The sequence below is a fragment of the Melanostigma gelatinosum genome (assembly GCF_949748355.1).
Source record: "Melanostigma gelatinosum genome assembly, chromosome: 15".
NCBI classification, from domain to species: domain Eukaryota; kingdom Metazoa; phylum Chordata; class Actinopteri; order Perciformes; family Zoarcidae; genus Melanostigma; species Melanostigma gelatinosum.
The window spans coordinates 300,001-312,626 of NC_136648.1; the positions used below are offsets into that span (position 1 = coordinate 300,001).

Consider the following 12,626-nt stretch of genomic DNA (forward strand, 5'->3'; position numbering starts at 1 on the left):
CACGTTTCTAGATCAAACATTTAATAAATCTATGAAAGTCAGCGATCACTTCAGTGACGTCACTAAATTCATAAAATCAGTCAACGTAGTTATAAAACTGTTCGGTTTTAACGTTCTGGATGAGAAGAAGTGTTTCCACCATAAAAAACATGTCATTGTTCTAAGGAAAGGACAGAAAGGCAGAATCGTTAAAGAGGTGAGTGATCATGTACATCAGTCATTCAGCAGACGCTTTCATCCAAAGACTTTCAATAAGTGTGTTCAACATCGGTTTTCAAGAGAACGACTCGTCACCAGAAGTCATGAGTGCATCTCCTCTAAACAAGCATCTCAGAGCATCAACCAGAGAAGTACAGAAACAAACTCGTATGAACACAGTGAGTGCTGAGTGAAGGCTCAGTGCTTCTTGAAGAGGTGAGTCTTCAGCCTGATGAAAGATGAGCAGTGACTCTGCTGTCCTGAGGTCAGTGGGGAGTTCATTCCACCACTGAGGGGTCAGGACAGGAAACGGACGCGACCGGGTCGATCGGCCGCAGGGACCTCTGAGCGACGGGGGAACCGATCGCCCCGAGGCAGCAGAGAGAAGAGGTCGGGTGGGGGTGTAGGGCTTGACCACGGCCTGGAGACAGGAAGGAGCTGTTCCCTTCACTGCCCTGTAGACCAGCACCAGAGTCTCACACTGGATGAGAGCCTTATGCCGTGTTCACACCAAACACGACTTCATCTTGCCGCATATTCGCGTCAATCGCGCCGGAGAGGGGGCGGGGCTTATCGCACTGAAAGCCGTTCAACTGTCCGCCATCAACTATGGAAACAAGAACCTATTTCTACTTAGTACATGTCGTGGAAGTCACAGATATCCCGGGAAACTAAACGCCGTCATGTCTGGTTCACAACATTGTTCAGAGGAGCTCCGTGGATTTCATCGAGCTGTATTCACTGTCTAGCAAGCCACACGTCGGTTGACTACAGCTGTGTGAACACTAAATAAACTGATTGTCTGTGATTCAACGGCAATAAAGGGACAAAAAGGGACTCCGAAATAACTACGTAATGATGTCGATTTGTAAAAAGTCTGAATTCATGTTTAGTTAGTTTCCGCAAGGTTTACACACACACACATATGTGTACACACAGTTTGGTCCGGTCTCTGTTGATATGAGGTATCGTAGAGCTCTGCGTGAACACAGACTGCTACAGGATTTATTTCCTGATTCAACAACGGCAGGAAGTCCGTGATGACAGGAGAAACATCTCAACGCTGATAGGCTATCACGCCACAGCGTAACGCCAATATTTCGCAGAAGTTGAAAATTTTCAACTCACGCATTTGGGGCGAATTCGCGTCAATCGCGTCACTCCAGTCTCATCACGTCTGTGCAGAGACTTTGTATGTAATCTACTCGCGCCGCGTTTGGTGTGAACGCAGCATTACAGGAGCCAGTGGAGAGAACGGAGAAGGCAAGTTGTGGGAGAACTTGGGCCGATTGAACACCAGGCTGCAGCTTTCTGTACAAGCTCCAGAGGTCTGATGGCCGACGCCGGAGCTCCGGCAAGTAGTGAGTTGCAGTGGTCCAGGCGGGAGATGACCAGAGGCTGGATGAGCACCTGCACCGTCTCCTCAGTGAGGAAGTGAATCCTCCTGATGCTGTAGAGCAGGAACCTGCAGGAGCGTGTAACCGATGCAATGTTTGCTGAGAACGACAGTTGGTCGTCCAGGGTCACACCCAGGTTCCTCGCAGTCCGGGTTGGCGTCACCACGGTATCGTCATGGTGATGGACAGGTCTCTGTGAGGGCAACCCTTCACCGGGAGGAACAGCAGCTCGGTTTTGTCCAGGTTGAGCTTGAGGTGGTGAGTCATCATCCACTTCGAGATGTCAGCCAAGCACGCAGCGATGCCTCCACTCGAGTGTCCCCGTAGGAAATGACAAGACCAGCCGGGTGTCATCGGCATCACAATGGCAAGAGAAGCCATGGGAGCGAAGAACAGAACCCAGAGATGTTGTGTAGAGCGAGAAGAGAAGGGGGCCTCACAGTGTTTGTCTCTCTGTGGGTTCTCTGAGTCTCAGGTGTTCTGTGTTTGGTTCCCTCACAGTGTTTGTCTCTCTGTGGGTTCTCTGAGTCTCAGGTGTTCTGTGTTTGGTTCCCTCACAGTATTTGTCTCTCTGGAGGTTCTCTGAGTCTCAGGTGTTCTGTGTTTGGTTCCCTCACAGTGTTTGTCTCTCTGTGGGTTCTCTGAGTCTCAGGTGTTCTGTGTTTGGTTCCCTCACAGTGTTTGTCTCTCTGGAGGTTCTCTGAGTCTCAGGTGTTCTGTGTTTGGTTCCCTCACAGTATTTGTCTCTCTGGAGGTTCTCTGAGTCTCAGGTGTTCTGTGTTTGGTTCCCTCACAGTGTTTGTCTCTCTGGAGGTTCTCTGAGTCTCAGGTGTTCTGTGTTTGGTTCCCTCACAGTATTTGTCTCTCTGGAGGTTCTCTGAGTCTCAGGTGTTCTGTGTTTGGTTCCCTCACAGTGTTTGTCTCTCTGGAGGTTCTCTGAGTCTCAGGTGTTCTGTGTTTGGTTCCCTCACAGTGTTTGTCTCTCTGTGGGTTCTCTGAGTCTCAGGTGTTCTGTGTTTGGTTCCCTCACAGTGTTCATGTGTGAGATGTTGGTGTGTTTCTGTGGGTGGAGGAGTTGTTTTTATTTATTGATTCTGAATTGATGACGTGACCGTGATCCGTCCTGGATCAATAAAAGGAATTTAAAAATCAAATCTACTCCTTCTTCGTCCACGAAGAGCAGATCTGAAGCATCACCTGTCTGTTTTTTATGAAGGTTACTGAACGTTACATGAGTCACTGACGTGGGACAGCTGACTCTAACCTGACGTCATTAAACACCTGTCCGTCTTGTTCGGCCCACTGTCCCCGTTAGCACAGTTAGCATGTTAGCACAGTTCTCCACCGACCTGTCGGACTGCAGCGCTGGACCGTAGCAGCAGCCGGAAGCTGCTCGTGCAGCCGGCGGACAGCCGCAGGTATCGGTGAGCCATCCTCACCGGAGACACTGACAGACCTCTAGACACGAGTCAAGACCAATGTTTGTGTTCCGTAACCGCTGTGCTCCGCCATCTTTACTCTACGTTCCTCCTTCTTCTTCTCTTGGTTTAATGGCGGCTGACAAACAGCTTTCGGGTGTATTACCGCCACCTGCTGACGCAAAGTACAATTATTAAAAAGACCAGAGGAAACAAAAGATGAGAACAAATATATATACATCATATATATCCTATATAAATGATAGCCCTAACTTTAAACCTGAACCTGTTACGGTCGGTTATTCTGGACCCATACGCAGACACCGAGACGGCATGGTGGGTGAAACAAAGGTTTCATTTAGTTGTTCGTGGAGCCGGTGGAACATGCAGGTAGGAAGGTGAGGCGGTGTGTGTGGCGGCGGCTGGGCGGCGAGGTGACCAGCCCTAACTATGAACCTGAACCAGCCCTAACTATAGACCTGAACCAGCCCTAACTATGAACCTGAACCAGCCCTAACTATGAACCTGAACCAGCCCTAACTATAAACCTGAACCAGCCCTAACTATAAACCTGAACCAGCCCTAACTATGAACCTGAACCAGCTCTAACTATAAACCTGAACCAGCCCTAACTATAAACCTGAACCAGCCCTAACTATAAACCTGAACCAGCCCTAACTATAAACCTGAACCAGCCCTAACTATAAACCTGAACCAGCCCTAACTATAAACCTGAACCAGCTCTAACTATAAACCTGAACCAGCCCTAACTATAAACCTGAACCAGCCCTAACTATGAACCTGAACCAGCCTATGAACCTGAACCAGCTCTAACTATAAACCTGAACCAGCCCTAACTATGAACCTGAACCAGCCCTAACTATGAACCTGAACCAGCCCTAACTATAAACCTGAACCAGCCCTAACTATGAACCTGAACCAGCCCTAACTATAAACCTGAACCAGCCCTAACTATAAACCTGAACCAGCCCTAACTATAAACCTGAACCAGCCTTAACTATAAACCTGAACCAGCCCTAACTATGAACCTGAACCAGCCCTAACTATGAACCTGAACCAGCTCTAACTATAAACCTGAACCAGCCCTAACTATAAACCTGAACCAGCCCTAACTATAAACCTGAACCAGCCCTAACTATAAACCTGAACCAGCCCTAACTATAAACCTGAACCAGCCCTAACTATGAACCTGAACCAGCCCTAACTATGAACCTGAACCAGCTCTAACTATAAACCTGAACCAGCCCTAACTATAAACCTGAACCAGCCCTAACTATAAACCTGAACCAGCCCTAACTATAAACCTGAACCAGTCCTAACTATAAACCTGAACCAGCTCTAACTATAAACCTGAACCAGCCCTAACTATAAACCTGAACCAGCCCTAACTATAAACCTGAACCAGCCCTAACTATAAACCTGAACCAGCCCTAACTATAAACCTGAACCAGCCCTAACTATAAACCTGAACCAGCCCTAACTATAAACCTGAACCAGCCCTAACTATAAACCTGAACCAGTCCTAACTATAAACCTGAACCAGCCCTAACTATAAACCTGAACCAGCCCTAACTATAAACCTGAACCAGTCCTAACTATAAACCTGAACCAGCCCTAACTATAATCCTGAACCAGCCCTAACTATAAACCTGAACCAGTCCTAACTATAAACCTGAACCAGCCCTAACTATAAACCTGAACCAGTCCTAACTATAAACCTGAACCAGCCCTAACTATAAACCTGAACCAGTCCTAACTATAAACCTGAACCAGTCCTAACTATAAACCTGAACCAGTCCTAACTATAAACCTGAACCAGCCCTAACTATAAACCTGAACCAGTCCTAACTATAAACCTGAACCAGCCCTAACTATAAACCTGAACCAGTCCTAACTATAAACCTGAACCAGCCCTAACTATAAACCTGAACCAGTCCTAACTATAAACCTGAACCAGTCCTAACTATAAACCTGAACCAGTCCTAACTATAAACCTGAACCAGCCCTAACTATAAACCTGAACCAGCCCTAACTATAAACCTGAACCAGCCCTAACTATAAACCTGAACCAGCCCTAACTATAAACCTGAACCAGTCCTAACTATAAACCTGAACCAGCCCTAACTATAAACCTGAACCAGCCCTAACTATAAACCTGAACCAGCCCTAACTATAAACCTGAACCAGTCCTAACTATAAACCTGAACCAGCCCTAACTATAAACCTGAACCAGCCCTAACTATAATCCTGAACCAGCCCTAACTATAAACCTGAACCAGCCCTAACTATAAACCTGAACCAGCCCTAACTATAAACCTGAACCAGCCCTAACTATAAACCTGAACCAGCCCTAACTATAAACCTGAACCAGCCCTAACTATAAACCTGAACCAGTCCTAACTATAAACCTGAACCAGCCCTAACTATAAACCTGAACCAGCCCTAACTATAAACCTGAACCAGTCCTAACTATAAACCTGAACCAGCCCTAACTATAATCCTGAACCAGCCCTAACTATAAACCTGAACCAGTCCTAACTATAAACCTGAACCAGCCCTAACTATAAACCTGAACCAGTCCTAACTATAAACCTGAACCAGCCCTAACTATAAACCTGAACCAGTCCTAACTATAAACCTGAACCAGTCCTAACTATAAACCTGAACCAGTCCTAACTATAAACCTGAACCAGCCCTAACTATAAACCTGAACCAGTCCTAACTATAAACCTGAACCAGCCCTAACTATAAACCTGAACCAGTCCTAACTATAAACCTGAACCAGCCCTAACTATAAACCTGAACCAGTCCTAACTATAAACCTGAACCAGTCCTAACTATAAACCTGAACCAGTCCTAACTATAAACCTGAACCAGCCCTAACTATAAACCTGAACCAGCCCTAACTATAAACCTGAACCAGCCCTAACTATAAACCTGAACCAGCCCTAACTATAAACCTGAACCAGTCCTAACTATAAACCTGAACCAGCCCTAACTATAAACCTGAACCAGCCCTAACTATAAACCTGAACCAGCCCTAACTATAAACCTGAACCAGTCCTAACTATAAACCTGAACCAGCCCTAACTATAAACCTGAACCAGCCCTAACTATAATCCTGAACCAGCCCTAACTATAAACCTGAACCAGCCCTAACTATAAACCTGAACCAGCCCTAACTATAATATGATCTCTTTTTTCTTGGCTTTTGTGAGAACACGAGCTGCAGCATTCTGGATCAACTGTGGAGATTTAAGAGACTTATTAGAGCAGCCTGATAATAAAGAATCACAGTAATCTAGTCTAGAAGTAACAGATCAACTAATATTTCTGCATCTCTTTGAGACAAGATGTGCATGATTTTTTAAATCATGTTCCACACCAGATACATAATGTACAGTAATACACAAGCAATAACAATAGAAAACAACAACAATATCATAATTTAACTTAATGTATTGTGATATAATGAAATGTTCGTCCTGAGAGTAACATCCTTTATTAATATGTGATAATTAATATATATAATAATAATAATAAACATATAATAATAATGATAAATATTATATACAGTATATAAATCACACAATGGAGGTCTATGAATGAACTGTGGAGGGCAGCAACACGCCGTTACTGCGTCTAGTCTGCCGCTGCTTGAGCTCAACGAGAAGAAGAAGAAGAAGAAGAAGTGTGGAGGAATGAAGCGGCTGACCGCTGACTGTGTTTCTCTCAGCGGCCTCAGATGTTTTAGCAGAGCGGAGCTGCCGGTGTGACTGAGCTATGAGGTAAACACGGGTAAACCGGGTTATAACCGGAATAGTTACCCGGTTAATAACCAGGTTATACGCCTTAGAGAAGGGCACTCTGATGCTAACAGGCTAATGCTAACAGATCAGCTGGTGGAGGATCAGAGCTGACAGCTAGTTAAGGTTAGCTCACAGTTAGCTAGTTAAGGTTAGCTCACAGTTAGCTAGTTATGGTTAGCTCACAGTCAACTAGTTAAAGGTTAGCTCACAGTTAGCTCGTTAAAGTTAGCTCACAGTTAGCTTGTTTTAGGTTAGCTTACAGTTAGTTAGTTAAGGTTAGCTCACAGTTAGCTAGTTATGGTTAGCTCACAGTCAACTAGTTAAAGGTTAGCTCACAGTTAGCTCGTTAAAGTTAGCTCACAGTTAGCTTGTTTTAGGTCAGCCTGTAGCCTCGGTTAGCTTGTTTTAACTTAGTTTAGCCTGTAGCATCGGTTAGCTTATTTTAACTTAGTTTAGCCTGTAGGCTCGGTTACCTTGTTTTAACTTAGTTTAGCCTGTAGCCTCGGTTAGCTTGCTGTAGGTTAGTTTAGCCTGTAGGCTCGGTTACCTTGTTTTAACTTAGTTTAGCCTGTAGGCTCGGTTACCTTGTTTTAACTTAGTTTAGCCTGTAGGCTCGGTTACCTTGTTTTAACTTAGTTTAGCCTGTAGCCTCGGTTAGCTTGCTGTAGGTTAGTTTAGCCTGTAGGCTCGGTTACCTTGTTTTAACTTAGTTTAGCCTGTAGCCTCGGTTAGCTTGTGTTGGTTTAGTTTCTCTGCAGCATGTTGTCACAGTTGTTTTATAGCTTCTGTCATGTTTGAATCCTCTGATATGCTATAGCTAGCCGGGCTGCAAGCTGCCAGGAAGCTAGCAGACGTTTATCAGCTGCTTGATTAGCAAGAGGGGAAATAAATCCACCACACGAGAGTCAAATCCAGCAGGACGTCATCAGATCATATCCGGGAGGTTTATTCGGCTAAATAACGCACTAGATGCTAATGCTAGCATGTTGGCCGGGGCTGTGTGCAGCTGTCAGGTTATGATAGCAGGAGGAAGGACAGGAAGACCGACAGGTGAGCAGGAAGAGAGGTGAACAGAGACACAGACAGGTGAACAGAGAGATCAATCAATTGATCAAAGAGTTGCTGATTGTGATTGTGTATTCATCCAGTTTAAGTTTTGTTGACTCACAATGAAGTTCTTTGATTTAAATACGTTTCATTCTGTTAGTCAGTGATCTTCAGAGCTGTTGGTCATCCATTGATATCTCCTCCCCCCTCCCCCTCCCCCTCCTGTAGGAGTGTTATACCTCCATGTGTCCTGTCTGTAGGACTATGCAGTGTTTGTCCACTAGGTGGCTCCTCCTGAGCCGAGCTCATCGCCCCCCCCGCCCCGCCTCCCAGTCAGTCAACATGTACACAACCCGTCTCTACAACAGCGCGGGGGGAGGAGTCAAACATGGGCGGAGGGTGGGGCTTGAGGCGCCACCCCCACCCCACCTCCCCCCCTACCCTTTGTACCAGGGTCGCCCCGAGGCCCCCCGTGGAGCTCACTTCCACCCCCACTACCACGCCCACCTGGCTCCGCCTCTCCTGCCCCCCCACTATCAGCACCACTTCCACACATATGGAGGCGGAGCTCCGGCTGGAGGGGCCGCCCCCCCTGCCGGCAGCAAGAAGAAGACGTGGAACTTCATCCACGAGAAGATGAGCTACGACACGTTCTTCACCATGAAGCGTCTGATCGAGCGCTCACGGCGTCCCGACGAGGTTCTCCGATGGGTCACCCAGAACCCCTCCAAGGTCTCCCACAACCACTACCCTGTGGCTCTGCAGAAGATCGGTCAGCTGCTACAGGCCACGCCCCCGGCACGGGGAGGGGGAGGCAACCCCGAGGCTCCAGTGGGAGGAGGAGGTGACGGACGGGACGTCCTGGAGCATCAGGACTTCCACACGCTTTGTGACGCCATCGTCAACGACTGCGCCAAGTTCGACAACTTCAGCATCGTCAACTGTCTGTACGCCGTCGCCGCGCTCGGTGAGTCTGCCTTTACGTGTGACGTCATCATGTGGACTGTCTGAGGTGGTCCATCTGAAGCGGTCTGATGGATAATGGTGTTTGTGGTCTCTTCAGGTCTACCCAGTGACTCTCAGGTGGTCCAGGTGTTGGAGGTGGAGTCTCAGTCCAGACTGAACCAGTTCAACCAGAAGGACGTGTCCATGGTGTTCAGCTCTAGCATGAAGCTCCACATGGGCATCCAGCACCCTCTGACCGAGGCCTGCCTGGCCGGTCTGGAGAAGAACCTGGAGCGAGAGCGCCATCCGCAGACGCTGTTCCTGCTGCTCTCGTACTACCGACTCAAGTGGCGCTCGCTGCAGCCGCAGGAGCCCGTCGCTGCCACAGGGGGTGCTAACAATAGCAACACGCCTGCAAACCCTGAACAGCTGCTCGCCAACAGGTGAGAGGATGCTGTTCAACAAGCGGTTAGCCTGTAGCATAGTTTAGCTTGTTTTAACTTCGTTAGAGCCTGTCGTTGCTACAGGGGGCGCTAACAATAACACGCCTCCAATAGATCCATTTCCCTTTTAAGTTAGATTAACGACTTCTTGTCTCGGTGTCCTTCAGGAAGATCTTGCGTCTGGTCAAACACACCTTAGCGAGTGTCAGCGGTGTTCGTGACCAGGAGATGGCGCTGTTGGACGAGATGTTGGCGGCGTGTGTTCGGGAGGCGAGCAACAAGAGTCTGGAGTTGATCTTCAGCTCTCACCTGTTCTACCAGAACAGACAGGAGAGGTTCATCAGCAGCCTGGCAGGTGAGGTTTGGTAGAGTTCTTATAACAACTGGGTTCACATCTGGATTCACAGATGGGTTCACATCTGTGACTTGATCTTCGTGAATTAGAAAGAGCAAAGATGTTTAGTTAGAACCCAAACCAGGACAAACCACTATGTTGAGTCCTCACTGGTTCAACTGCACTTTCTTGATCATGTTTCCATTGTGATGTATCCAATCAGTTAGTCTTTCTCCTGACTTAACCCCACCGTAAAACCTGAGCCCCACCGTAAACCCACAGCTCTGTGGGAAACCCTGTATTGATGACGTGACTTGTTGCTCTCTGGCAGAGGAGTTGCCTAAGAAGGTGGACAGCATCACTCCGTACACGATGGCTTTGATTGCCAAATACATCGCCCGCCATCGGCTGAGAGAGACTCTGCTGCTCGACACCATTGCAGACTTTGTGGTGAAGAAGGCGGAGTACCTGGACAGTAAGGTGAGGACCGGACAGGCGCTCATTTGGTTTTCGGTGTTGGCGAACAGGACTGCAGGTGTGTCTGTCTGCGTGTCCTCAGGTGATCCAGAAGCTGGTGTTCCCGTTCAGCAGGATGAGCTACCGTCCGTCCAATGAGGAGCAGTTCTTCTCTCGGTTGGAGGAGGTGGTGGAGCTGAAGGCGCTCAGCTCGCCGCTCGCCACCGTCAACATCCTCATGTCTCTGTTCCAGCTGGGACACTTCCCCGGCCTGGTGCTGCACAGAGTCTTCTCCTCCGCCTTCATCAGCAACGTCACCAGTCAGTACCAAAACACAACCGGTACAACTCAACCGAGAGAGAGCCTTTGAGGTATAAGTACATGTCCGGTGTTCTCCTGTGTCCCACAGACAGTCCTTACGCTCCGATAGTCCGGCGGTACCTCTCTCTGCTGGATGCTGCTGTGGAGCTGGAGTACCGAGAGTACACCGGACCACGGCTGCAGGACGCCCACAAGGTCCTGATGTTTGACCACGCCCTGACTGCTGATGAGGTCAACCGCAAGTACAGGTAACATACCTGTACACAAGTATACACTCCAGGTGACGGGTATCAGACTTAATGGGGTTCATTTCAGCAGGAATTATTCTTTCTTGTAATCAAGTGTGTTTGAACAGCCTGTGACTGGATCTTGAGACTGGTTCCTCTGGTTCTGATCATTCTGTCTCCCACTAGTTATAAAGGTCTGGTTGCTGAGGCTCTACGACAGCTGGTTGGAGAACAGAACTACAAACAGGATGAAGTACTGGACCCGGGATACTACACAGGTACTACACACTGAGTACGACACACACAGCGAGTACTACACACAGAACTACACTGAGTACTACAGTCTCTGCTCTGATGAACTCCTGTTGGTCTCCAGACTTCGTGTTGTGGATGGACTCCTCTGGTCGGGTTCTACCGATCAGAACCGGAGCCGGTCTGGTTCCCCCGTCCTGCGTCGCCGTGGCGACGTCCAAGTCAGCCGATGAAGCGGTTACCGTGGTGACTGCAGAGTTCCAGAAGTTCTCTCCCTTCGTGGTGCTGGAGGGGGAGGAGCTATGCCAGGTGGGCGGAGCCATAGAGACCAGGTCCTACCTGCCTCACCACACCACGAGGCCCATGGGGACCAACGGAGGCCCCTATGGGTCCTACTACGTCCCTACAGCCGAGTACTACTCCAGTCTGGTTAAGGACCAGTCTCTGGAGAGCCAGGACAGCTCCACCCTCAGCAGCCCCCCCTCTGACGGGGTCCAGGGACCGGCAGGGTCCACGGCCCCCGACTCACTCTTCCAGTTCTCCATCGGGAAGATCTTGGAGGACGAGGGGGTGGCGTACTCCGAGGGGGCCGAGAGAGGACCCCCATCGCCTCGGTTCCACCCCCCCGACACAGACAACCCCCCAACAGACCAGCGACAGATCAGGAGGTCAGTCCAGCTCAGCGGTAAACCGGATGAAACCTGGACCGTGGTCCTGATGTGTAACACGGTTTTGTGTCTCTACAGGGTCATCATGTCCGTCAACGATAAGTGGCACTACTGCCACAACTCTGAGGTTCTGGTTGGTTCTCGGGCCATGAGGGACCGACACCTGAGGCTGCTGGGATACGTCATCCTGCAGGTCGGTCCACACAGAGTCCTCCTAAATCCTGTTTAGTCATACGCAACAACACTAAAGCCACCACATAGACAGCCTCACAGCTCGGCTAACCGTCTTTGTGCTAAGCTACACTCTCTGTGCTGCAGTGTGTTGACCACCTGGTGATGTAACTTTTCTTGACCCCGCTCAGTTGCCGTACCACGAGCTGGAGAAGCTGAACGGCATCGAGGAGGTGAAGCAGTACCTGAACAAGAAGCTGCTGGATGTCCCGCTATGACTGTGTCTGTTTAACCCTCTGATCAACAACTGATATTTCATCAATGAGTCATAAAACTGAATCTGTTGGTCGATGATTTGATGAACCAGTGAATCGCCTTTAATGTGCAGCTCGACTCCAACTCCCATCATGCTTTGCAGCTTTTCAAAGGACCATCCAGCTGCTTTCTGACCGTTTTACAAATCATCAGTTTTCAGATTGAAACCTCCAAGTTTAGAAGAGAAGAAGAAGTTCATGCGACTCTGTGTTCTTCTCCACGATGTTTAATTCTGACAGAATATGACGTTAATGTTTATGAACGTTTGTTCATGAACAAACATCTTTCTTTGTTTCGGGTGTGGGGGGGGTCCTTTTTATAGAGTTTGGTAACGATGAAGATGCATGTGCTGGACTCTGGTTTTCGGGGTGTTTTATAAATGCAGACGATGAAGCTGGGGGGCGGGTACCGTGGTAACAGGGTGAGCGTGCCAACGGTCTGTATGTGTGTGGGGGGAGGTCAGATTATTTATTAGTGTTTGAGGTTAAAGAAGCTTGTTTATATTCTATAAATCTATTCATTCAAATGTCTAACACGTGTCGTTTGTTTTAACTCGTTGTCCTGTGACGTCACACCTGTGATGATGTCGCGGGGTGTTTGGGTA

The 12,626-nt window shown here is 48.4% G+C and overlaps 2 protein-coding genes across 5 annotated transcripts in view; one reads left to right on the top strand and one right to left on the bottom strand.

Moving 5' to 3' along the window:
• The window catches only part of afg3l2 (AFG3-like AAA ATPase 2), a 28,247-nt gene extending 25,121 nt beyond the window's left edge, over window positions 1-3,126 (bottom strand). For all 3 annotated transcript variants that reach the window (XM_079285343.1, XM_079285342.1, XM_079285341.1), the window contains exon 1: window positions 2,945-3,126. In XM_079285343.1, the coding sequence (XP_079141469.1) occupies window positions 2,945-3,028 (84 nt within the window). In that variant the 5' untranslated portion in view covers window positions 3,029-3,126. The remainder of the gene's footprint in view (window positions 1-2,944) is intronic.
• Window positions 3,127-6,711: 3,585 nt separating this feature from the next.
• fastk (Fas-activated serine/threonine kinase) lies at window positions 6,712-12,511 on the top strand. 2 transcript variants are annotated; one of them, XM_079284381.1, is made up of 11 exons: window positions 6,712-6,822; window positions 8,119-8,857; window positions 8,954-9,278; window positions 9,446-9,633; window positions 9,944-10,092; window positions 10,172-10,388; window positions 10,478-10,637; window positions 10,803-10,894; window positions 10,993-11,536; window positions 11,615-11,729; window positions 11,899-12,511. In XM_079284381.1, exons 2-11 carry the CDS (start codon window positions 8,134-8,136, stop codon window positions 11,983-11,985), a joined length of 2,601 nt encoding a protein of 866 aa, XP_079140507.1. In that variant the 5' UTR covers window positions 6,712-6,822; window positions 8,119-8,133; the 3' UTR covers window positions 11,986-12,511. The 2 variants fall into 2 exon arrangements, with proteins under 2 accessions (XP_079140507.1, XP_079140508.1); XM_079284382.1 differs by lacking the exon at window positions 6,712-6,822 and having other exon boundaries at window positions 6,829-8,857.
• The last annotated feature ends 115 nt before the right edge of the window (window positions 12,512-12,626 follow it).

Bases quoted from the DNA above. Each gene is read 5' to 3' on its own strand.
- fastk (XM_079284381.1), top strand. From the start codon at position 8,134: ATGTGTCCTGTCTGTAGGACTATGCAGTGTTTGTCCACTAGGTGGCTC. The intron at 8,858-8,953 runs GTGAGTCTGCCT...TGGTCTCTTCAG, and splicing joins GTACGCCGTCGCCGCGCTCG to GTCTACCCAGTGACTCTCAG. The intron at 10,093-10,171 runs GTGAGGACCGGA...GCGTGTCCTCAG, and splicing joins CGGAGTACCTGGACAGTAAG to GTGATCCAGAAGCTGGTGTT.